General features: G+C 44.7%; 1 protein-coding gene across 1 annotated transcript in view; it reads right to left on the bottom strand.

Moving 5' to 3' along the window:
* The window catches only part of CIT (citron rho-interacting serine/threonine kinase), a 147,982-nt gene that overhangs the window by 118,631 nt on the left and 3,641 nt on the right, over positions 1 to 25,710 (bottom strand). Inside the window, 5 exon segments of the mRNA XM_006192696.3 lie at positions 1,165 to 1,258; positions 2,199 to 2,341; positions 13,595 to 13,696; positions 18,258 to 18,433; positions 24,247 to 24,388. Of these exon segments, the coding sequence (XP_006192758.2) occupies positions 1,165 to 1,258; positions 2,199 to 2,341; positions 13,595 to 13,696; positions 18,258 to 18,433; positions 24,247 to 24,388 (657 nt within the window).

Here is a 25,710-nt window from a genome sequence, read left to right as displayed (position 1 = left end):
AACAAAATCTAGGAGGTGAAAAAAAACAAACAGTGCTGAGGCTGAAGAACCCTGACCTTAGAGGACATAGGGAGCCTGTTTTCCCAAGGGCCTGAACCCCAGGTAAGTTATCTCAAGCAGGGAGAACAGAACTGGGAGGCCAAACCTGAGAATGCAAAGAGTTAACACAACCCCAAGCCTTTCCCTAACATCATCCTAGTGATACTCACCTTTCTTCCAAGGAACTCGAGAGAAAAAATGACATTTTTACATATTGCCCTTTATAAGGACTACATTCTCAGAACCCAGAGGCATTCTGAACAGCAGCCCCTCTAACCTCTTAATTTGTGCATTTTAACTAGAATCAGCATTTTCTAGAGAAAGAATAAAAGGCCAAGTTCCTAAGGATTTTTCCAGGTCACCAAGTTATTCAGTTGAGAAATTCGTCTTAAAAATCTAAGTCAATTTTTTTCTTAGACCTACCATTTTCGGCCTAGTTGACTTGAAAATTTACATTTTAGCATGTACCGACTTTATTAGATTTTTTAAATCTAATCTTCCTCTACTTTGTCATCTTTTTCCTGAAGTATTCCCACTCTTAATTTCAGTAGCTACCCTCTTGCCTTCCTATTAGCACATGGAATACAGCTTAACAATAATTAGCATGTGGAATACAGCTTAATTTTTACCAAAGGTCCAGGATTTAGACTTGACATTTCAAGCACTTGGTTCTTAATGCTTAAGGATATTTGGTTCAAATGCTCTAGTGATTAATTTCAATTTCACTGCATGAGAAATGGAGGATTTGAGATAAATAAAGTTACACTTTACCAAAATATTTTCAAGTAAAAAAGACAGTGTAACAGAAGACAGTTTATAACCAGTAAGGAAAATGAAGGGAAAAACAAAATATGCATTCTCCCTTCTTTTTAACCAAACTATAAGAATGTTCCTAAAAATGTTTTGTAGAGTATTAACAGGTATTTTATATAAATGGGTACGGTGTCAAGTAAGTCTGGAAAACAGCTCTGTGTCCCCGCTGCCCTGCAGAGATATCATTTCATACACTGGCAGATGAAGGCTCCAAAATGTCGCTCAATTTTACCTCCATTTTTCAAACTTATCAGGACCACAGAACACTCTGTAGTTCAACCTCTATTAAGCTATCTTGTTCCATTTTGTTACCATCTTATTTGAGTTCATTTTTGCAGCTGATCCAAAATCCACCAGCTTCATGTGTCCCGTCCGGTCAATGAGGATGTTCTCGGGCTTGACGTCTCTGGTAAGAAAATCAGGGCCACAAATTAGTGTTGTTTTCTCCATGCCAACCATCAAGCAGCTGCTGGATATTGATACTGGCTCAGCCAGGAATCTTAGTGTCTGTGTTCTGCTCTACAGACCTCCCTACTGATGGCATAAATAATGAGCATCCTGCAAAACATATCTAAGTGAAAGAAGAAGAGAGAAAGAAAAGAAGGGAGGGAGGGAGGGAGGAGAGAGAGGGAGAGGAAGGAAGGAAGGAACAAAAGGAGGAGAGGAGGGAGGGATGGGGAGGAAAGCAGAAAAGGAACAAATACATGTTATTAGGTGGATTATTGCTTCTAGAGACACTCATCTCACATTAGGAAAACTAAGGCCAAAAGGAGCTAGCGGATTTGCCCAAGGCCATGTGGCTGGTCAGTGAAAAGCTGAGACTCAACTCAGGATTCTGTGGCTCCCAGTCTAACCATCATTCCATTCCCCCAACATTCTCAGATGTTCATAAAACACCAGATGAGTGAAGATGCAAAGAAACACTTTGTGACTGAGGATCTGAGGGAACATTTTTGTAAATCACTAACAGGCAAGGTCAGAGGTACAACTCCACTGGCTGCCGTTCCTACGTGGTATGCCATTTCCTTGCACAAACCAAATTCAGTTTTTCTACCGCGGCACCCAAAGAATCCATGCAAGAGTTTCCAGGCTTATTAGCTACATTAACAGATTTAACTGGCAGGCTTGAGAGGTTTACAATTTTAGATCTGTTTCATCGTTGAATGGGTAAGCCAAGCGGCCTGCCATTTTGGAAAACTTGCTTTCAGCCAATAATGGTGAAGACCGGCTAAAAATTGGACGAAGTGTTATTTTGATGCTGAAATCATTCATCCATTCACTCTTTTGCAGGAACTCTGGGATGATACAGATACATTCTCAGTAAACTACCAGAGAGTCTCACTTACCGATGTACGTATCCCATCTGATGAACGCTGTGAACAGCCAAAATCAGTTCGGCTAGGTAAAACTGAATAATATTTTCATCCAATTGGTCCTCATATCTATTCAAAAGTGACAGCAAATCCCCTCCAGGCTGATATTCCATGACCTGTACAGAATGCCAAAGTCATTCATTCTTCACACACCCAAAAAAAAAAAAAAAAAAAACAAAAAAGGGAGAGGGGATGTTTTCCATCAGATCCTCAAACACTGGGTGACGTGTTATAATTACAATGTCTCCACAAAGCCGTGAAGATGTGTGAGACATCTTATAAGTCAGGTAGAATGAGGTCCCTGCCCTGAGGAAATTACATCCGTTACCCAAGAGAATCAATACAATGAAAGATGGCCCCCAGACGCCGTGCGCAAAGGCAGGCTTAAGAGGTTGAATTACATCCACCCGCTCACCCACCCACCAAGTCAACAACTCAGACGTTCCCTAGGATTAGGTACACAGCATAGATGGAAATTCCTCGTGGGGTTGGGCAACAAACCCTCCTGCCTCCTTCCTCTTGCCCCAGGCACCCAGCAGAATACAGAGGTGTACAAAAAAAAGTGACACGATCTTTTCCTTTAACACTCAATGTGCAAGGCAATATGACCATCTCTGTTAAAAATGTAAATGTGAACATATACCCTATGACCCAGTAACTCCACTCCTGACAATTTATTTTACAAGAACTTACAGTAGTTTGCAGATGGATAAAGAAATTCACTGCAGTACTGTTTGTCACATGGGGAGAAGAAAAAACCCTAGAAATCACCCAAAGGGCCACCATTACAAGTGCTAAAATATGATCTATCTAAATAATGGGATAAGATGGAGATATTTAAAATGAATGGACTCGGGGGGAGGGTATAGGTCTGTGGTAGACAGCATGCTTAGCATGCACGAGGTCCTGGGTTCAATCCCCAGTATCTCCATTAAAATAAAATTAAAAAACAATTAAAAAAAAACAAACCAATTACCTCCCCACCCAAAAAAATAAATTAAAAAAAAAGAATGGACTCCATCTATTCATTCTGCCATGGGAAGCTATCCTTGATAATATAAAGCAATGCCCTAAATAGGATACAGTAAAACTCCTTTTCTGTGATTTACAAAAAAAAAAAAAAAAAAAAATCAATCACACTTGTTAGTATATACATGGGGGGAAAATCTGGAAAAAATATAAAGTACAGCCTCAGGTTACTTGCCTGATTAGCAAAAAATGTCTTCCACCCCAAGGAACTGAAATCCTTCCTCCTTTTGATGGTAACCAAGTGTGATATTACCGAGTTAACACAGGGCTTCGAGGCCAATCTGCCTGGATGGCTTCAAACCTCAGCCTGGCGACTTCACCTCTGCCTTTCAGTTTCGTCCCCTGTAAAATGGGAGCAGGACTAACTGCCCCGCAATACTGCGCCTGGCGCCAACAAGGTCCTCCCCGACCCTTCCCGCTCTGGCTGGGAGACGCTGGGGCCCATTCTGACCACCTTTGCAACTGTGTCAACCCTCCCTGAATTCTCCTCCTGCCCTTTGCTCCCATTTCCCATTTCATGAGCCACACTATAAATGTCTTTCATTTTAAGTTGTCTCAAATCCTTTCTGAAACAAGGCAAGATCCAAATAAATGCCTTTTAAAAACCACCTCTCACACCACTGCCTCCCAGAGGCCAGCTCTGGGAGGTGACGTCTCTCCATCCTCCTCCAAACTCCTGTGGGCTTCAAGTCCAGACAGAGAAGGGAAACTCCAGTCAGCTCGGACGTGGAGCATGGGCAGGTATGCCCGGGCCCCAGGCTGGTCCAGTAAAGACCCTGCCCTGCAGCAAGTCAGCGCCCCACCAGGGACCCCTGGAGGGGCCAGTGACTTGCATGTCCTCCCTAAGACACCCTCGTCACTGGCATCTTCCACACAGCAGATACTCAACCAAACACTAGACAGTCTGAAGACTGAGGTTCCATTTGCACTGCAAATGCTGAAAAAGCATTGATTTATGAACTAACAAGAACAGCAACACTTGGAAGGGGCAGCAGTTGAGATGCAGACTTTATTTCCCCCAAATTCATGGCAGATGAAAGCTGCTCATTCTGGTCCTTGAAGAGCCCACAGGAGCCACCTGGCTGCCTACAGCTCCCCCACTCATCCCAACCAGGTTCTTCTCAGGCCCTGGGGACGTGGCTGAATGCTAATTTTCTACATCTGTTTTAAATATATATTGCCATTAAACAGGCCGTAAATATCCACCCCCACCCCCACCCACCCACCCACACACACACACACACACACACAAAATCCGCAGATAACAGAAGTACTCACGCTTTTGAACCAAAATGTCTTAAAATAAGAACAATGCATATTTATGATGACACATCACAGTTAAAAATTTTCTAATGGGGCTCTATTAAAAAATGCGGAAGAAAAACAGAACAGCTCCCAAGTTTAAGGCTGAGAAAGTCAAACATGTAGCAGCTGCAGGCAGCTTTTAAGAGCTCACAAACTGACCACTGCTGGGCACTTAGTGGTGACTCTTAAAGAGTCCATTTGTAATGACTAGTGACAAGTAGCTCAAAAAATAAGAACCATCTCTCAGAGAGGCAAAAAGATGTGTTCTTTGCTCCTATTCAGAAGGTCCAGTTTACTGAGTTGAAAATTCCCGGCCAAGCGAGACTAGTCTTTTCCACTGGTCAAACGACTCTCCATTTCTTCAAAACCAGGGTTGGCGGAGAAAACAAAGGGAAGAAATGACAACAGCTACTTGGGCAGGCAGCACTACAACCTGAGGCCCAGAAAGACACACTAAATGACAAACCTCCTTAGCAAAGAAACTTATCGAACTTGACACACCAACACGATTCCAGATTGTCATACTGAGGGTTCCAGCTGTGCACTTTAGGAGAAATTAATTTGAGCATTTCCTGGGTAAATTTGGCTATCCCAAGATATTACCCCCATCCCCAAACTAGCCTATGAGGGTACAGTAACTTATTCTGAGATGAACGGAGCCCACGGGAAGACAGCTTGAGTGTGGTCAAGACAAGCTTATTCAATCTTGCCACTGAGTCTAAAGAAATAATAAAGAACCAGGACTTAAGACACTTTCAGAAAACATTTTAGACTTTTAAAGACAGTACTAAGTCCAGAGGCTCCAAAAGCATCAGCAAAAGTCACAAACTAAGAGTGTTCAAGTCTTCATCCAGACGACATGCTATATACCAAAGACCAGGGTCAGCAGAACACGATGATCAAACCAGACCAAAGTCACCACACAAGCTGTGCCAGACAGTCCATTCACAGCATCTGGATTTGCCCCAAAAAGTGACTCCATCCCTGACTTTTACTCTTCAGAGATGCCTAGGGAGGCACTGATCCCCAAAAAATGTGACTTCCAACCCAAGAAGACCAGCAAGTGCTCTAGGGTAGGGCTTCTCAAACCTGCCTGTACACCAGAAGCACTGGGGAAGCACTATTTTTAATGCATGAAACACACTTATCCACACAAATATTTGAATGCCTACTATGTGCCAGGCACTGTTCTAGACATTAGGAAAACGGGAGTGACGAAAACAGACAAAAATCCCTGCCTTCATGGAGCAGGAATTCTAGAAGAATAAAAACAAACTGGGGGAAAAAAAATCAAGCAGGATGGAAAGGTAAAGTATGTCCCTTTCCCCACCCCAACCATTCAGGGAGCTTGCTGAAAATGTGGATTCCAGGGATCAAGCCCAGGCTTCATGGATCACGCTCTGTGGGTGAGGCCCAGGAATCTGCATTCTTAAGGAGCTACTGCGGTGATTCTGATGAGACCCAAGGCTCATGAGGTTGTGGTGCCAACATGGGTCCCTACTCCAACCGAATGAAAAGCTTCTCCAGCAGAGGCGCCCTGGTGTGAAACCTGGCCTTAACAGAGCCCTTGCTTCTGCTGCTTATATTTTTCTAGTGACTCCCTGGAGCCTGTCTGCATATTGAGACAAGATCACTGACAACCGAGGGCTGGACCATAACCAGTCCATTAGCACCGAAGCAACAGTCTTCCAACCCTACAAGGACGGGAGATGACCCTGCACACGATGAACAGCCGTGGGACACCCAGAGAGTGATCGCCAAGGCAGGGTAATCAGAGGCCAGGGAGACAAGAGGACGAAAAAGAGCCCTACAGTGAAACAGCCCTCGACGATGTGACAACTCTGCGGATGGCAGAGAAAAACAGCAGCTGACAGACGAGCCTGGCTTGGAGCTATGATAGACTTGCTCTTTTAAAGCAAAGACGTTCTGGCCAACAGAGACAGACCCTTCCGATGGCAGCAGCTGCAGATGCTAATTAAAGGGCAAATCTTACATGTGTTCGGTCTAGAAGGAGCGGCTGCTCCTCCATTGGTGTTTCCATCCATACCCCAAGCACTGGGACGGCAATTCCCAACAGTTCCATTGCATTTGAAACAAAGGACAAATGTGTGTGTGTGTATGTGCTGCGTGTGCAGGTGCATGCATATACACGTGCCAGCTTGTATGCACGTGTTTGCAGACGGGGGTGGGGGGTGGGGATACATAATAGTTCTTTAGTTCTCTACTCCAATTTGCATACTGCTGCCATCAGAGGCGTACCAGGCGAGCCACCTCTTAGAAATGTGTCCTTGAAATGCCTGCACTGCCATCAGCATGACTGAAAGTGCCATGAAAATGTAACGATGCTACTGGCATCACTATCCGCTCTACCCAGTGTTACTGACCTTTGGCATGGGGGGTGGGGGGAGATGGGATGGATGCTCTGTGCAGAGTGGCCCCTAGCAGAAACCCTAAATTATCCTTCTTGAAGGGCAAGGTGACCAAGAGAAAGAGAGAGAAGGTCCTTTATTTCAGCAAATATGAATCCCAGCCTGATTCATCCATCTATTCAAAAAACCTCACTGAACATCAAATCATCCAGGTTCTTGGCAAGAAACAGACAGTACACTTAAATGAGGTAACTGAAGCCATTAATGGAGGAAAGGGATCTTTGCAAAGGCGTGGGTAAGGTTAAAGGAAATGAACGTGGGATGGCGAGTCACCCCGGGGCTAGTAACAGCAGGGGAGTAGGTGCCATCCATTGGCCTGAGAGGAAAGGGGTCTCAGATGCGTAGCCCATCCCTGAAGAAACAGAAGAAGCAGCCGTAACCAGAAACCAGGAATCCCCGCAGGACAGCGGTTCTCAGAGTGGGGTCTCCAGACCAGCAACAGCAGCGTCACCGGGGAACTGGTTAGAAATGCGAGTTCTTGGGCCCCACCCCAGCGCTACCCGATCAGCCACCTGGAAGGTGGGGCCAGGCAAACCGGGACAATGTAACTAAACTGGAGCTCCTAAAATAGAGAAGCTCTAAATGCACTCACTTGAAATCCGCCTCAAAAGACCAACACACAGAACAACTACGTCAAAGGCACTGAGAACTCAAAGGACCCCCAAAGCAATAATACACTCAGCAACCAAACTGAAGTCAGGGAGATGTGTTAACATCTCATTTCGCCAGTGAGGAAACTGAAGCCGGAAAGGCCAATGGCTCTGGAGAGATCAAACAAGGTACAGGAACAAAATAAGCACCTATATTCTAAGCCACAGCTTCCCTGGGATGGGAAGCTGGCTTCCGAAGCAGCAAGCGTGTTTGAGACACGCCTGAAAACTAGAAAAATCCTACCCAAGAGATCAAAATAGCACATATCTTGCTGTCAGAACGATCATAAAGTGACGTGCTTCACTAAGGTAAAATAAACGATGTTGTACACATTATTGCTCCCCCACTCCCAATGACAGCACAGGCTGGTCATCCTATAGGCCGTGGGGTCACTGCCTAGAAACAGTCCACCTCCAGACTGCTCCTGGAACGGTCCACGAAATTGCACGGCTGTGGGTTGAAAGCAAGACAGGATATACAAAAAAAACTAACCCCAAGCCAGACATCAGAACTGGGGTCGTGTTAGAAGTGGTTTGGGATACACCAGCACTGATGTAAGGAGGAAGAACATGGGAGTCAGAACTAGGGGGCCTGGCATCCAAACTCATCTATTACCTACGAAAGGAGCTGTTTCGACCTCTGGGCAAGATCCTAACTTGTCCCCCCAAATCCATTCTTCCCTGCTCCCAAGCAGTAAAAATTTTAGCTGGACTTAGGCCACGCAGCTTGACGGTACAGATGTGCATGCACGTGACGACGTTCTGGTCAACAAGATGTGAGAGGTGCTGTGGACCACTTTCACATGCTTCTTCTCTTTTCTCCTCCCCGCCAGGTAGAACAAAGACATGAAATGGCCCAACTTCAAGCATGTCCAAGAGGACTACATCCTACAGGACAGGAAGCCACACGACAGTAGAAACCTGGGTCCCTGAATTATCACATACAATGGAGCTGCCCCGCCAACCTCAACTGTATTTCAGGGTCTCTCTGTTAACTAATACATCCCTGTGTGCAATGCGGGGAAAAACCACTGGGAATGAACAGAGGGAAGTCGATGTGAGGTCGTAGTCAGGAAAGTAGACTCGCGGGGTCAGTTATAGGCTCAGAGCAAGGGCAGCCTGAAAAGACCCTCCGTATGAAAATCATCAACACAAAGCCAGTAAGTTTTAAGAATCCCACAGAGAATTTAGATACAACAATACTACAAAGTGGTGAGTTGCAAAACAGTGTTTTCTTTGTACAGATCAGCTCCTTGGTGGAAGGACACTGGTTGGTGAATGCATCTGTTGAGCAGAACTGAACAGATTTCATCATGAACCAGAGCAACAAAACACTGCTTTCATGGGCCACCTGCCAGAACACACCACTAGCCTTGTTATATAGAACCAGATGTGAAGGTGGACTTTGCCACAATTTTCTGCAGCAAAAAGTGGGAAGCCATAGTCACCGGTATGGAACTACGAATGGGAAATTTTAACTGACAAAACTCAAAAGAGGCCAAGTTCAATTTCCTCCCACTGCAATCCAAATCTTAAAAATCTCACTGGGTCTGTCTTCAATTACATACTTTGGGGAGCAGAACTCACACTGTTAACATAATATGATTTCCATAACACAGTAAGTACATTTGTATGTAAATCAATTTCTATGAAATGAACCGTGCATTCATCCAATAAGCATTTCTTAAGCAATGACCTGGGGGAGCGCGATCGGAAGCAAGGGAGATGTAACTGCTCCCCTTGTGGAGGCAACCATCACTCACTCCAAAAGAAGTACTTCAGGCCGCAGTGAGCACACAGCAGAAGGGCACACCTCCCACAAGCAGAGGGTCCGGGAAAGGTTTCTGGAGGAAGTAACATCTAGCCCAAGGTCAGAAGCAGAAGCAAGAGTCAGCCGGGTAAACAGAGAAAGAGGGGAGAAGTGTGGAGAAAGGTCAGAGGCAAGTTCAAAGAACCAAACGAAGTTCGGGATGAATGTTAGGTGAAAGGAGAGAGACGGTGAGCTATGAGGCTGGTGGGATATCAGAAAAAGGTCTCGGAAAGCATGCGGAAGAGTCTGGACTTCATCCAGAGGGCGGCAGGGAGCCCTGAAGGGCTGTAACAGCGGGATGACTTGGCTGCAGTGTGAAGGCCTGGGGGAAAAGCAGGACAGACGGCAGAGAGAACACTTACTGAGGGGGTTGAGGCAGAAATGCAGGCAAATGAGGAGGGCGGCCCAGACTCACAGTAAAAAGAGGACTGGAGACAAGAGATAGCTTCAAGAAACATGTGGGAAATGGAATCCTATTTTTTTTCACTGATTTTAAATGTATCCTCAATTAAACTACAACTGCATTACAAATTAATGATCAACTGCCAGGGGAGCTTACTATGACTTGCATGTTTCCCCCAACTTCAAAGGTTTAGTGATCTAGGAGCAGTCAACAGGCAGAGTGGAATTTCCGTGCTTCACGATGCCAACGTGGATCTACAGTCCCCTTATCTTGCTGCAGGCGGAATGTGTCTCCTGATTCAGAAACGTTCAGCTTTTAGGAAGGCAAACTGTGGCACGTATTTGATGTTATGCAACACCCTCGGGTAGGGCCTGGGATACCACCCTGTAATCAAACATATTTATAATTTGCAGCAAAATGTGTGACTAGTCACATTAAAGGGAATGAAGAAGAGAGCTCAGGTCAGGTTGTGCTGTTGAGTGAGTAACAAAAGAACCTGAGGTCATTTTATTCGGAGCACTGGGTATTTCAGAACTGCAGATAAGAGATGGTGGATCTATCTTCATATCTTAATTCCTATGCTAAGTTTGGATTTTTATACGAAAACTGTACCCTTAGTAGGCATTTTGCGCCAAAGTGCCAAAGTACTGGAGAAGAGAGTGCAGACAAGGCAATAATTACAAGATCGCATCAGTAACACCCAACTGAGCTACTAAGGAAGGGTATAAAGACTCCCTTGCAGCCAGGTATCAAGGTCATGAGGCAACCAGAACTCCATACAGCTGTTCGGTTTTTGTGTTTTTTTAGTTTTTTGTTTGTTTGTTTTTAATGGAGGTACTGGGGATTGAACCTAGGACCTCATGCATGCTAAGCACACACCACCACTGAGCTATACCCTCTCCCCAAAACAGCTGCTTTGAGATCAGTCCCATCTTGCAAGACGGAGGGTGGAAAAACTGAGAAGATTATTTTAATCTAGGGATGCCAAGGCCAGTGTCAAGATCCAGAGGGAAGCCCAAAACCCAAAGACCCAAAACAGGAAGCTCCCTGCAGCTGGAAGCCTGTCCCAGCAGAGGAACGGCAGATTTTCCCAATCCACGAGGGATTCCAAAATAGCTATATCCCAGCAGAAGTCCACAGTGGTAAGTCCACGATTAAGAAAAAGGGAAGGTTCTTACCACTGTGACAAAGCCAACTGGTAATGATAAAAAGGTTGACACCAAAACATCTAAAATTCTCAAAATGCCCAAGTATTACCCTCCTAAAGATGGGCTTTAAAAACACTTGAGGGGTGGGGGGAAAAAAAACAACAACTACGATCAACAGGAAGAAAACTACAGCGAGCTTCACTCCTGGGGCCCCGCTGATCATCTTCGCCGGCCTGCCACAGGCGGGCAGTGGTTTCCCTGCGGTAACCGAGCAGTGGTTGCCACTTGAGACTGCACCACCAGCCCTCACTCCTCTGAGTTCCTTTACACAGAACACTCAGACTCTGTCGTCACCTCTGCAAACTGACCCTGATGGTGTCAAAGTCCCAACGCATCTCAGTGATGCTTACCTTTAAGAAGATGATGTATGAGATGGGACATTAAGAAGGTGAGCTTTCAGAGCAGCGTGAGACAGAGCAGAAAAGTTTAGACTCTCAACTTTTGCCAAAAATCAGAACCTTTCCTAGCTCCAGGACTGCCTGTGTTCTGTGCTGCCTCAAAACTGAACATTATCCTCATGGTGTTCTACATCATTTGCAGGGCTCTAATTTAAATATCCAAAACAACAATAACCAACAAACAAGCAAACAAACAAAAAAGCCTACTGTGTCAAGGGAACTTCCTTTCTGAGGGCTAATGAAGAAATCTGTTGGTTCACCTGCTCTTCAAGATACACAGGGCACAAGACAACTAGTATGCATGCAACAAGTGTCCTACAACCCCAGGGAGCCTAGAAACACACCAAGGTCATTCGTAAAGGTCAGGGCTCCACGCCCCAGGTTTCAAGGAAGGAAAACTTCCAGGACAATACTCAAGGGAAGGAAGTTTCATACTCACAAGGCCAGTCTCCTGATGCATTTGTATTCGAGCATCCTTGCTCAGAAGGCTGGGTGAGGCCAAGAGGAATCTATCCACTGGTACTGGGTTCTCAACTCATATGAAACCAAGGCAAATAAACTATTCATTCCAGGTTAGAAATAAAGGTGGCAAAGTAAACCCAAAAATCCCCAGTTCAAGACAAATAGGAATCCATCTCTTACCCTTTTCTCCTATGTGAGTCTCTACGAAAGTTTATCTCCATTCAGGGTAATAGGAAAGTCTTGTTTTAATGACTGAATCAGAAACACAAATTGTTTCTAGGGTACCTTTTTTATTTTACTTTATAAATCAAAACAGCCAAGAACCTAAAAAAGGCCCCGGAATGAATGTTAGCATTCTGTAAGTTAAGCTGCATGAACACCAGGGAAAACTATGGCACCGCTGGAAAGAATGAGGCAGATCTGCAGGTACTGACGTGGGAGGATGTCAGGGACAAATTATTGAAAGGCAAAAAACACGCTGAAGAACTGAGTAGACAGTAATACATCGTTTTTGTAAAACAAACCATATACTTGTGCTATACATAGACACAGGAATATTTTTTCCACAAGGCAAGGGTAAGGGTGAGAAAGAGCATACGAACCATTAACATTTGTTTCCCCGGGGAGATAGATTAGAAAGGTAGACATATGATCCAGCAGTCCCACTCCTTGGCATATAACCAGCAGAAAGTCTAATTCAAAAAGATGCATGCACCCCAATGTTCATAGCAGCACTACTTACAATAGCCAAGACATGGAAGCAACCTACATGTCCACTGTCCATCGACAGATGAGTGGATAAAGAAGTTGTGGTATATACAGACAATGGAATACTACTCAGCCATAAAAAAGAATCAAATAATGCCATTTGCAACATGAATGGACCTGGAGACTGTCATACTAAGTGAAGTAAGCCAGAAAGAGAAATAGAAATACCATATGAAATCACTGTTATGGGGAACCTAAAAAAATGACACAAGTGAACTTATTTAGAAAACAGAAATAGACTCACAGACATAGAAAACAAACTTATGGTTAATGGACAGGAAGGAGGGGGTGGAGGGATAAAATGGGAGTTTGGCATTTGCAGATACTACTATATATAAAATAAACAAGGTCCTACTGTACAGCACAGGGAACTATATTTAATATCTTGTAATAACCTATAATGAAAAAAATATGAAAAGGAATATATATGTATAACTAAAACACTACACTGTATACCAGAAATTAACACACTATAAACCAACTGCACTTCAACAACAAAAAAAAATTAAAATAAAAAAAGAAAGGTAGAGAATGTTCCCTTGTATTATTTCAAACATTTTCTGCAATGTTTGCATTTTCTTATAATAACCATACGTTAGCTCAATTTTTAAAATCTAAAGCAAGATACTGTTAAAGGTAATATCAGACTATTCCCCAACAAATGACTTCTCTTTATTGTCCTTTGAGCCATAGCTACACTATCCAGTAATAAATGGGGCTGTTTCTAAATGGGTTAGCCCTTCATCCTTAGGACAAGAACAAGAAGACACCAGAAGACAGGAAAGCATGAGAATGAATGAGATGTGTCATGGACCACATGGGCAAGAACCACATTCAATTCTACAGCTGTGCCATCTGATTATCACAAAACTAGACCAATTCCAGACAGATGGACGGAACGACTCACCAGATAAAGGTTATTTTTGTCCTGAAAGGCATACTGTAATTGGGGGATCCAAGGGCTTGTGCTCCGAGATAATATGTTCTGTTCTTCCTGAAAAAATGAAACCTGTGGGAAAAGAAACCATTAGACAATTATAAAGAACTAAGTGTGTATTGAGGGGGCAGGGGGGTGAAAGTCCTTTGCTCTCTAAGCTTCAACTGATATTTCCAGTTTTTTTAAGCCATCATTTAGTCTAACATTTCACAAATCCCATTCATGTGCCTACTTTGCTCAGTGTTTTTGCCAGAGTCACATATTATGTGTTCAATTATTTACTTAACATCTTTGTATCAAGTCAACTCACTTCTTTTAAATCTAAATCTCTTTCTCTTTCTCATCACCTTTCCCTCCTGGACAATTCAGACCTAAAGCCAGTAGATGGAAGAGGATCAAGTCAGTATCCATGACAGGTGCCAGGGAGAGCGAGCCTGGTGGTCCAGAACAGGGCGCCAGGCCCAAGCAGGGTGAGGAGGGCAGCAACCACATGTGGGGCAGCCCAGTATCGGGTATCAGGGGCCCATATATGGTGAGGAGGGCAAAATCACATGCAGAGATGGCCTGGAGCAGGGCTGCTGAGCCCACCAAGGGGACGGGACAGCAGTGGCAGCAGCTAAGACAGTAGATTGGATGTCCACAGGTACACAAAACAAGTGAAAAATATTAAAGGTCATTTCAGAGAAGAGACTTCACAAACGTGAAAAGGGTGAAAATTAGAATGAACTCTGTGAAGCTAGATTAGACTTGGAGGTGCTAGTGTGAATGCATGGTTTTCAACACACAAAGCAGATGCAGAAATAGAGATGTGCGTGTGTAAGGGGTAGGGGGCGAGAGAGAAGGTAGGTTATTGCAATACATGTACATGTATTCACTGGCTCTGACCAGAGAGGTCTGGGAGCAGTGATATCCCAACAGCAATGAGAACACCTAGTCCCCAGATCTTGGCCTCTAAATACCATTCTCCACTTAAAAAAACAATACTCGTTGGAGAAATGAGTGACTGCAGGTCTGGGGCAGATAAAGTCAAAGTACAAGAGCCTAGGCATCTTGCTGTATCAGAAAGCAACACAGAACTCAAAGATGGGGAGTATGTCAAAACGACAGAAAAGCTAACCTGAAAAGATTCTCACTGGCCAACTTGGGGACAACTTGAGTGTAAAAATACATCATGACAGGGATGGACTGTAACTCATTGACAGGAAAACGCAAGTCCATACTGATATAAACAAGTGAATAAATAAATTGAAAGTTTTATGAGGAATAGGTATTTCCATAGTTTGAAAGTAACTCCTCCCAAAAGACTTCTGTTACTACAAAGGGAAAGGAGTAACTCCACAATGGAGAAGTGTGGCAGATGCCAAAGTGACACCCTCATGAATGTAACAAATTCAGAGTCACCTGTAGGGATGCAATGGGAAGAAAACAGCATCTCATCTGTGACAGTCCTGCCAAAGATCTAGAACCTGAACCTGAGCATGAGCAACATCAGACAAATCTCAATTCTACAGAATGACTGGTCTGTAACCTTCAGAATCGCCAAGCTCGTGAGAGTCCAGGAAAAATTAAGGGACACTTCCAGACTGAAAAAGACTAAAGGGATGGGACAACTAAATGCCATGTGTGATCCTGAATTGAATCCTTTTGTTCTAAAAGAACAACTGGTGAACCTCGAGCAGGGCCTGAGGATTCAATGGTGGTAACTCATCATGGTTAATTTCCTGATTTTGATAGTTGTACTGTGGTTCATGGGAGAATGTTCCCATTGCAGGAAAATGTACTCTTAAGTACCTGGAGGTAATGGGGCATCCATTGGGTTGGCATCTGATTTTCAAGTGGTTCAGGAAAAAAAGTTGTTAATACCATACATGATAGTTTAATGCATCAAACTGGTCAGGCTACAGCACCCAGCCATTCAATCAAACACTAATCTAGGTGTCGCATGAGGATATTTCGTAGACTGTGGTTAATTTAGTAAGAGAGGTTACCTTTGATAATTTGGGTGTGCCTCATTCAATCAGTTGAAAGGCCTTAGGAACAAAACAGGCATCTCTGAGAAAGAAGAAATTCTGCCTCAAGACTGCATCGCCAGCTCCTGCCAAGAATCCCCAGCCTCCTGACCTGTACTACAGATTTCAGGCTTTCCAGCCCCCACAATCACCTAAGTTGTACATATATACATATGCACGAATATGCAGTGTGTATATGTATGTATATTCAATGTGTATGCATAATGTATATTTTATAGATATACTATAGGACCTTGACTGACACACTGTACTTGCAGCTTTTCTGTAAATTTGTGATTCTCTCCAAATAACTGAATTTTAAACATACCTTCTTCCATTTAGTTCTAACAATAACATGTCAATATCCCAGGTTTGGATATGCCAGTTAATATGCAACTATTAAATGTTTTAAAATAGCTCTGTCCATGGACTACCTAAAATCACCTTGCACACCACCAGTTTAATATCAAACACATTTTGGAAATGCCAACCCAACCCCCATAATCTACTGCACCAGATTTGCTGATGCTTCTCGTCACATAAAGTGCTCAGTGCAAGGGTGGCTGAACTGAAGGGTCTACACCTTCACTTGCTCACTGTTGATTCCTCATCGGACCCCTGAAGCTTCCATTAAAATAAACGGTCTTTGAGGACTCCTCCCGGTTCTCACTGAACTCTGGGCAGATGTGCTGGCGTCTCCTAGGTGACAGGTCTTGTTTGCAGGACTCTGCCTCTTCCCACCTCCTCTCTGGCATGTTCTTCCACTCACTCCCTGTGCCGACTTCTCTCCTCTCATGCCCTTAAATTCTGAAGCTTCACCATGGCTCAGTTAAGGAATGGTGGGTGGCTTTAATTAGCTCCTGCATGTGCGTGATTTTTCAAAACCTCCAGCCCACACCTCACGCAGGCTCATCTCAGGTCATTCACCTGGAGGCGGGCACACCTACATTCGTGACTGTCTCTGTTGCTTGCCTGCAGTATGGTACGTGTCGGATTAGTTTCCTTTTACATGCACCATTTCCCATCTACAACATAAGCATCACAAGGCTACACCTAAAGCCTCCTCCAAGGACCTGGAAACAGGGGCTCAGTAGGTGTGGAATGCTGACAGGTGGTTCTTGGGTCCTGTCGTTTCTCCTCTCTATGAAGTTGCTCACATCTCATTCCTGAACACAGGCCACAGCATCCTCTGATGCTGACAAGCAGCTTCCTGCCCTCCGCTGCTTCTTCAACTGGAGGCCACACCAACTCACTGACATCCCCAGACTCTGATCCCAACCTCCTTCTTCCAAAAGCTTAACTGATCCCCAACCATCTCACAGATTGAACTGCAACTCCAAAAAAACAAAAAACAAACAAACAAAAAAACAGTTCTTGGGGAAATGGTGAGCTACTATGTAATGGGTAGAGTTTCTGTTTGGGATGATGAAAACGTTCTGCAAATGGACAGTGGGTGTGGTTCGTACAACACTGTGGATGGACTCAGTACCAATGAACTGCACCTTAAAAATGGTTAAAATGGTTACTTAGACGCTGCCTATGTTATCAAAGTAACCAAAAAAGGGTTCTTGCAGTTTCCCACCAATTAACCCCTCCCAACCCAAATGTCCTTATTTCTCCCCATTTCCCAGTCTGTTTGTTCAAAACCAAGGAGGGAAAAAACCCACATCTGCAAAGAATTCTAGTACTCAGACCTCCCGGATGATACACACCACAGTTCTATCTGGTACCTCCTCACCACTTCTTTCTGCCCAGAGCCTACACTTCCCCTAAGTAGTGTGAACCTTCCCTAACTGTCTCTGGCCCACACACATCTCTCCTCTCTCCATCATTTGGGAATTTGCCGATTGCTCCCTCATCTGTGATGCTTTAGCTCGTCAGCACCTGCTTTATGTATCTGCATTTTTCCTCCACTTTCCAAGGTTGTTTTAAAACCCTAGAACTAACAGCTACAGAGCCTTTGATTCCTTTTGCAGGCTTCCCACGGAGCCGGGTGCCTTACTGAACACATGATGTGCACTCGAATGTGTGTAACTCATAAATTACTCTCTGAACTCCAAGGCTGATGGCTGTCTCTCCAGAAGCACAGCAAATGAATCAATATGTCTGGAAGCAGCAGCCTTGTTTAAAAAGAGAGGAAAACACCACCATCGGAGAGATTAACTACTCACCTGCTCGGAAACCAGCAACTCCCACGCCACTGAACAAGTTTATGTAACTTCTTCAAATGCACGTGCCCACAACACAAATATCTGTACGAAGGCAAATGCTGTCTGCCTCACCCCACAGTATGCATAGCTCTGAAGGCCCCAGCTGATGGTCATGTAAGATCATCTCAAATTCATTAGTTAAAAGGCCAAGTTGGATCTGAATAATATGCAACTATAAAGACATGATAAACCAACCAAGGCAGGATTGGGGGTGGGGGGTGGGGGCTTGTCAGCCTTCAAAATTAGTCACTATCAGTTGGAGAAAGAGTGCTAAGAACTTTCTGGCCATGCAAGCGTAATTAGCTAGAGATACAGAGGGAAACCGGCTCCATCCCAGATGTCAGTCCAGCAGGTGATCATCTCTGCAGTGAACATTCTGGGAGGGGAAAGGCTGTGAGGTTAAAATGCTCCTACCTGCTCCTGGGCCAGCAAGGCCTTCTTCTTCATAACTTTCATGGCATAGACGTCCCCAGTCGCTTTCTCTCTCACCACCTGCACTTCGGCAAAGTGACCGCAAGCCACGAGACTTTTGACTTCAAAGTCTTTTGCTGAAGGCTGGAGCTCCTGTAACTCAGTGATGATGTTGGAATCTGTAAGAGACAAAACAGTGACTCCCGGGTCAATAAAATGCTTCAAATACGGACCCCCTTACGAAAGTGCAAAGAAAGGAAGAAAGGAAAAAGTGTTGTTATGTCTTCCCTCGCTGTCAAAAGACATTTAGTCACTGTCCTGTCGTCATGAATAATTATGAAAGCAGCACCAAAGTGTTTCTCTATGTTAAGTTAAAATTAAGGGCTCCAGAAATTCTAAAGCAGTTTCCATGGCAGCTATAATTTGAATCCTGTAGATACAGAAAACAGGAGAACAGAAATCAAGCTTTTCTTCCTCCTCTCTGCAGGCTGCAGGGCAGTGTTTGGTCAAAGATGCTGATCAGCCTTTCGACCAGTTTATAATGGGATGGAAGCAACACAATCCTCATCTCAAATGACTTTGGAGTTCACTTCCAGATCACTGCATTCTGACTACGTGTGTCCTGCTCAGTTTTATCCCACTAGCCCAAGTTTTATCTCCCGTGGATTCCTTAATATGTAGGTGCTATAAAAGGGGGAAAAAAACCTTTGCCCAGGGAACCAAATAGAGCTCTGACCTTCGCCCTGCTGTGTTGACATGTCACACATCTGGATGGGTTTGCAACTTACCATTTTTCTTAGCATATAGCCTGACTCCTTTCCCAACTGCCATATCTCAGTCAGGGTCTTAGTCTGCTCTAACTGCTTTAACAACATACCATAGACAAAGCAGCTTAAACAACAGACACTTATTTCTCAGCATTCTGGAGGCTGGGAAGTCCAAGATCAAGGTGCCAGCAGACCAAGATCCTGGTTCCCCTCCACCTTTCCCGGGTCCTCCTATGGCAGAAAGGGAAGGAGCGATGGTCTCTCTTCCTCTTCTTCTAAGGATACTGATTCCAACAGGGGGGCCCACCTTTAATTACCTCCCAAAGGCTCCACTTTCAAATATCACCACATTGGGAGTTAGAGCCTCAATCTACAAATTCTGGGGATGGAGAGGGTGGAGAGCGATAGAGTCCAACAAAGGGAAAAGCCATTTCATACCCACAGTCGCTGAGTGGCATACTGATGAATTAGCTGATACAGTTTAAATTGTTGTTATCCACTCCCTTTCTTTGTTCTATGTGTGGAGTTGAATTCACTTGGATCAAAAACACATGTGATGAACTCCACTGCACTGACCACATCTCCTACTTCAGCCAGTCATCCTAAATACACCTTCCTTTGGTCCCTTAGGGAATCAGGCAAGCACAGTGGATAGATCCATATGAATTCATTGTGATCGTTGTAAAAAAAAAAAAAAAAAGATAAAAAATAAACAAACACCCAGACCACCTTCACGGAGGATCCCACGCAGAAGCAAAACTGAAAGCTGCAAGGCATTTTCCTTTTGTCCTGACGTCACTGTGCCAAGCCCAGTCTTTCTTCCCTCTCCTTTTCCAAGTTTCTTTCAGATCAAGTACTTGAGCTTTCAATTATTAATTCCCCAAACATGCTGGCTTGCAACTTTCTGGGTTGAACCTGTCTTCACCACGGCTGGCACACAAGGCCAGTCTCTCCTGATCTGGTCAGGCCTTGGGCCTCCACGTTACTTACAGCCTCGTCCAACTTAATAACTCTGGGTCTGTCACTGGCAACCACCAGGCATCTCAATCCCATAAGCAGACAAGACTGCTCGCAGGCAAAACCACCACGATGCTCTCAGATCTCTGAGAAACCTATTCCACGGCGCCATGTGTTATCCAAAGGCTTTGGGTTATTAAGGTGAACAAGTGAGACACTAAACTCAAGTCTCTGTTAAAAAAAAAAACAAACCCTTCACAACTTCTTTCCCTCCTGGCAGCTTCTGTGACACCTAAACCATATCAACCCCATCCCTGCACACTGTGAGTTCCAGCACTAGGGTGGCGCAAAGCATGAAATGAAAACACTGTCAAGGAGTGACCTTGTCATAGACACATGTGGACCCAGGGGGCAAAAAGCCAGCACAGTTGGGCATGCTGCTTCCTTGTTTGGAACTCCACCTTCCAACATTCCAACCTCTAGGAGTGTGTCCTTCACAGAAATGCTTGGAAAACACACACATCAAGACACTCACGATGAGCACTGCTCATCACAGGAAAATCATCAGAAACAGCCTAAACATCCATCAGTAAGAAAGTGGACACGACCTAAGAGTCCGCATAAAAGAGCATCAGGCATATGGTGAAGAGAGTTAAACAGCTCAGTCTCCAAGGGAATCTATAGTCCTCAAGGACAATGATTTTTTCTGTTTTGTTTTGGGGGGGGCAGGTAATTGGATCTACTTATTTATCTATTATTAGTTTTGTTTTCTTTTTAATGGAGGGACTGGGGACTGAATCCAGGACCTCATGCATACTAAGCATGCACTCTACCACTGAGCTATACCCTCCTCCCGATTTTTTCTGGTTTGATGGCTACTGTAAACCCAGTGCCCAGAATGGAAGCCGGCACATGGCAAGTGCTCCATAAATATTTGAGTAAAATACATTGCTGGGTGAGCAAAGCGACCGGCAAAAACATTACACACATACGACCCATTTTGTGTAAAATCAAACCCTTGCTAGAGCTGGGTGGCTGGAATGCAGGGGTTCATGACACTCATCTCTTTACCTTTTGATATGCCTGAAAATTTCCATAATAAATATTTCATAAGGACAAAAGCAAAATTGCAAGACTATGCACCGAACTGTTAACAGTGGTTACCTCAGACAGGTAAGATTTTGAGGGATTTTCTCCCACTTTGACCTTTCATATTTAACTTTGTATTATGTTTGCAATTAGGGGGGAGATGGGGTACTCCTTAAAGTTGTATTTTGCACAAAGTACTAAGGTTGTGAACACACTGAAGCGTTTGCCTGTAGTGAATGTAGCTAAAAGAACGTAGAATTTCAGCGACTGTCAAATCACCAAAAAGAGGTCGATTTTAACAATTATCAACTCAGCGGGAGTGGGGGTGTGTCAGTAGTAGTGTGTGCTTAGCATGCACAAGGTCTTGGGTTTAATTCCCAGTACCTCCATTAAAAAAAAAAGCACATTTATCAACACTTCTATATGCATTTTTAACATCACACTTGTTTATTTTTTTACACAAAATATGTGATACTGTGTTTCAGATTTTGCAATTTACTCTGTTCATTAGCAAGAGTCAGTCAACCAATATTTACTGAGCACCCACTATGTACTAGACACAGTTTTAGGCACTGGGGATAGAATAACAATTGAGAAACAAAAATCCCTTCCCTGGTTCCCAGATGTCAGCTCCCTGCCCTCCCTTGGCCCAAGCTAGGGGCACTGCTTCAGGGCTATATCCCCTGTCTCATTTCCTCCAAGGGTCCCTGAAGAAAATCTCCATCTGCAAGATTCAAGAAACTTAATGCAGGAACAGCTATTGGATCCTTCTTCCCATGGAAAAATGAAGCTTCCATTCCAAAACAGAAACTCAAAAGAGGGGGGAAGAAAAACCATACTAATACAATCACATTTTTTCAATCACAGTCTCTCAACCAGACTCTCCAGGAAGCCTCTTTAAAAGTATGAAACAGTTCCGTGGAAGAGAATTCTATTAGAAAAATCTACATTTCACTAAGCCCAGCCTCCTGATTACTGAATGAAAGATCCACTGCTTTAACTCCTCTTCCCTTCCTGCACCCTCTTGGAGAATTTAAATATTCAAAGAAAAAAGGTAGGAGCTTATTCGAACAAATACATCAAGTACATTTTAAAGATACACAATGTATTAGACGTTGAGGTTTATACTTGTCATTCCTGGGTAACATTGATTGAGTGTCTCTATGTGCCAGGCAACATGGTAAGTCTGGTCTGTACACTAACTCATCCAGTGCTATTTATCAGATACGTGTCTCCCATTTTGCAGATGGGGACATCGAGAACAGACAAGGTACACATAAATACCAAAGGTCACTGCAGTGGACAGACAGTGGTTTTATCTACTCAAAACTCCCAGCTCCTTTGGGTGACTGCACACCCCCCATTCAGTGAGGTCCTGGTGATCTCAGTGCCCTGAATCCCTGGGCACCCAGATGAGGCCAATCACAATACTTCACACCCGGGCCTAGTGACCGGTCAAGGGTTGGGCAAGTGACCCAAACCAGAGCCAATGAGAATCTTCCCTGGGATTGCACGAATACAGACAGTGGAAGACATGTTGGGCGGAGTCAGGGAGCCAGTCTCCAATGAGGGTGCCCAGTTCATGCCCGCTGTAGTTCCCCGGGACTGGAATCTGGGTGGCCCTACAACTCACTTCAAACAATGGAATGCAGCCAGAGAGATTCTATGTCCCTTCCAGGGCTCAGCCCTAAGGTTTCGTAGCTTCCACTTTTGTGTTTTTGGAAACCCTGAGCTGTCGTCGAGGAAATCCAGACATCTCTGCTAGAGAGACCATGGAGATCAGGGGTCAGCAGCTTTTTCTTCAAGGCCCAGACAGTAAACATTTCAGGCTCTGCAGGTCACAGGGTCACAGTTACTGAAGTGTCTTATAAAGTGACAGCAGCCACTGAGATGAGAACAAATGTGGCTGTGCTCCAGTAGAACTTTGTTTACAAAGCAGGCTTCCCAGGCTGTAGTTGGCTGACCCTTTACAGAGAGACCACATAGAAGAGCCAAGCAGAGAGCAAGAGACCCTGAGACTTCACAGAAAGGCCCACCAGTCCCAGAGTCGCCCAGACTTCCAGGTAATGTGCCAGACAATGGGCGAGCCATCCTGGGCGTTCCAGTCCTGATGCCTACAATGCTGGCCAACGTCACCTGGGGCAGAGTAATCCTCAGCTGAGTCCAGTCGACCCACAGAATCATGAGAGGTAATACAATGATTCTTGTTTTCAGCCACTAAACTTTAGGGTGGTCAGTTAACACAGAAAAGTCATGTTAAGACATGGTTTTTCAAACCTGGCACTATCTGCCTTTGGGGCCAGATAATTCTGTGTTGCAGGGGACTGTCCAGTGCATTGCAGGATGTTTGGCAGCATCTCTGGGCTCCACTCATTAGATGCCAGGACCCTCCCTGCCAGCTGTGACAACCAAAACTGTCTGCAGACATTGCCACATGTCCCTGGATGGGGGGCAAATTCACTACTGGTCGAAAGACTCTGGTGTAAGATGAAAAAAATACAAAACTGGGGAACCAGCAGACAACTTCTGCACCACTACTTGGAAGTCAAGTAATCAAGAACAGGGTGTGGGCAGGGCCAATTTATGACTTTCATGGTCCCTAGGCACTTTTGCCTTCATCAACCCCTCGCTCCATTAAAACAAAAAACAAAAAACAAATATATATATATTTTTTATGACCACATTGGTATAAAGATGAATACAATCTGGAATCAGTACACATTATTATATCCCCATTTTTCTTATGATTTTAAAATAAAATTAAACTAGTTACAATAAAATCGATTTATTAAAATTAAGTATTGTGGGCGCTAAGTATTGCGTTTTCCAGGCCTAATGAATAATCAGCCTTACACTTAAGGATGGGGCCAGAGGACGTTATTTAAGTCCTTGGAACCAGCCGTGACTAAAATTTGACCCATCCCTGGCCTCTCAGTTTCATGAGCCAAAAAAATTCACTTTTTGTCCTAAACTAGTTTGAGTTGAGTTTCTGTCACTTGCAACCAAGAGGCCTGACTTCCCCGGTCTCCCAACGACAACAGGCAGAACCTGACCTTGACTCTGGGTCTAAGAGCGGAGTTCCTACCCACTCCCACCAACCACTAACCCATCCTACCTCTGCCCCCCTTCCGGTTTTCTCTAAGCTGGCCAGTTTTCAAGAAAAAGTTCCCCACACTTACACTTCTGGACAAAGTTGCTCACGTGCTTAATCTTCATCAGAGCAGGCTGACTGCACTCTTTAAAGAGAACAAAGAGGGCATCTAATATCCCTTCTCGGGAGAGAGCAGACATCTGCTGTTGAGTCATCGAGGGTGGTTTCCCCTAAAAACAGCAAACAGCAGATGGAGACACTGTCAATAATGAAAAGCTTTGATCAATAACATCCACGCAGAGTAAATTGCAAGCCACCAACTCGACTCAACTGCTCACGACACACGCTAACAGCACAATCTGGTGGCTTCATTCTTTAAAGTGCCATCAATTGACAGCCATTAAGTTATCACTTGTGTAATTCCATTAACGTGGGCTTCTTCCTCCAGTACCTGGGAAGAAAAATTTCACGAGTATGCCCTGAGTAAGAAAAGGTGCTTCTTTCTTAACGGTCTGAGGCTCACGGGGACATTTACCCTGGACCCTGCCAGTGCTGACATGTCTCCTTGTCTCTACAGTAGGACATGGTGACTGCTGCTTCCTTCATGTGTTCCCAGAGCTTTGCTTCTGTAACCTCAGTTTCTTTAATTCCCTCAAACCATTGAGAGCCGTGGGAATGGAGCGACTACACTACAGCTGAATTTATTCATGATCTCGAGCAACAGTCACAAACCGGCAGACTGTATCCAGCCCACAGACATGTTTTGTTTGGCCTACGGTATTTAAAACAATCTGAGTTATCTGCCAGTATTGAAAAATCAGGAGATGTCACGCAAAACAAAGGAGTGGGGGCGTGCTTCTGGCTTCTCTGCAAACACTGGCAGGTCCGGCCACGTTGCCCCGCCTTCCTGCCCGGCAATGTCCAGCTGCAGCCCGAGGATGCTGCCCCTCTGGGTGGCGGAAGCGTACTGCACTTCACTGCAGATCCAACTGCGCGCTCTTCTCTCTGGCCCACCTGACTCATCTATACTCACTGCCCGGCCCCTACAGACAACGAGTTTGCAAGCCCTGGTCTAGAGCCATGACCCCCATCCATGACCCCTACCAGTGCCAGGCGGCAGGTGGTGTGGCGGTCTCTCTGCGAAGATGGCCACCAGCGGTTCCTCCACCTGCCGCCCTACCCATCAAGGGCTGGAATCTATTTCTTCTCCCTGCGCATCTGTGCCGTTGCCGGGACTCACTTCAACCAACAGAACGTGACCCAAGTGACACTGCCAGTTCCAGGTGGAGGCCTTAAGAAGTCTGGCAACTGCTCCTTTTGCTTTTTCCGGAAGCCAAGAAGCTTGGGCTAGAGCAGGGGTCAGCCAAATCTGGCCCATGGCCCGTTTTTATAAATACAGCTTTACTGGAACACGGCCATACCTATTAATTTGTACGCTGTCTATGGCTGCTTCTGTACTACGATGGCAGAGTCGAGCAGCTGCAGCACAGATTACATGGCCTATGGAGTATAAAATACTTACTATTTACAGAAAAAAGTTACAAGACCCGAG

The sequence above is a fragment of the Camelus ferus genome, chromosome 32, assembly GCF_009834535.1.
Source record: "Camelus ferus isolate YT-003-E chromosome 32, BCGSAC_Cfer_1.0, whole genome shotgun sequence".
Taxonomy (NCBI): domain Eukaryota; kingdom Metazoa; phylum Chordata; class Mammalia; order Artiodactyla; family Camelidae; genus Camelus; species Camelus ferus.
Note: the sequence above shows the minus strand (reverse complement) of the source record. Positions and strands in the feature narration are given on the sequence as shown.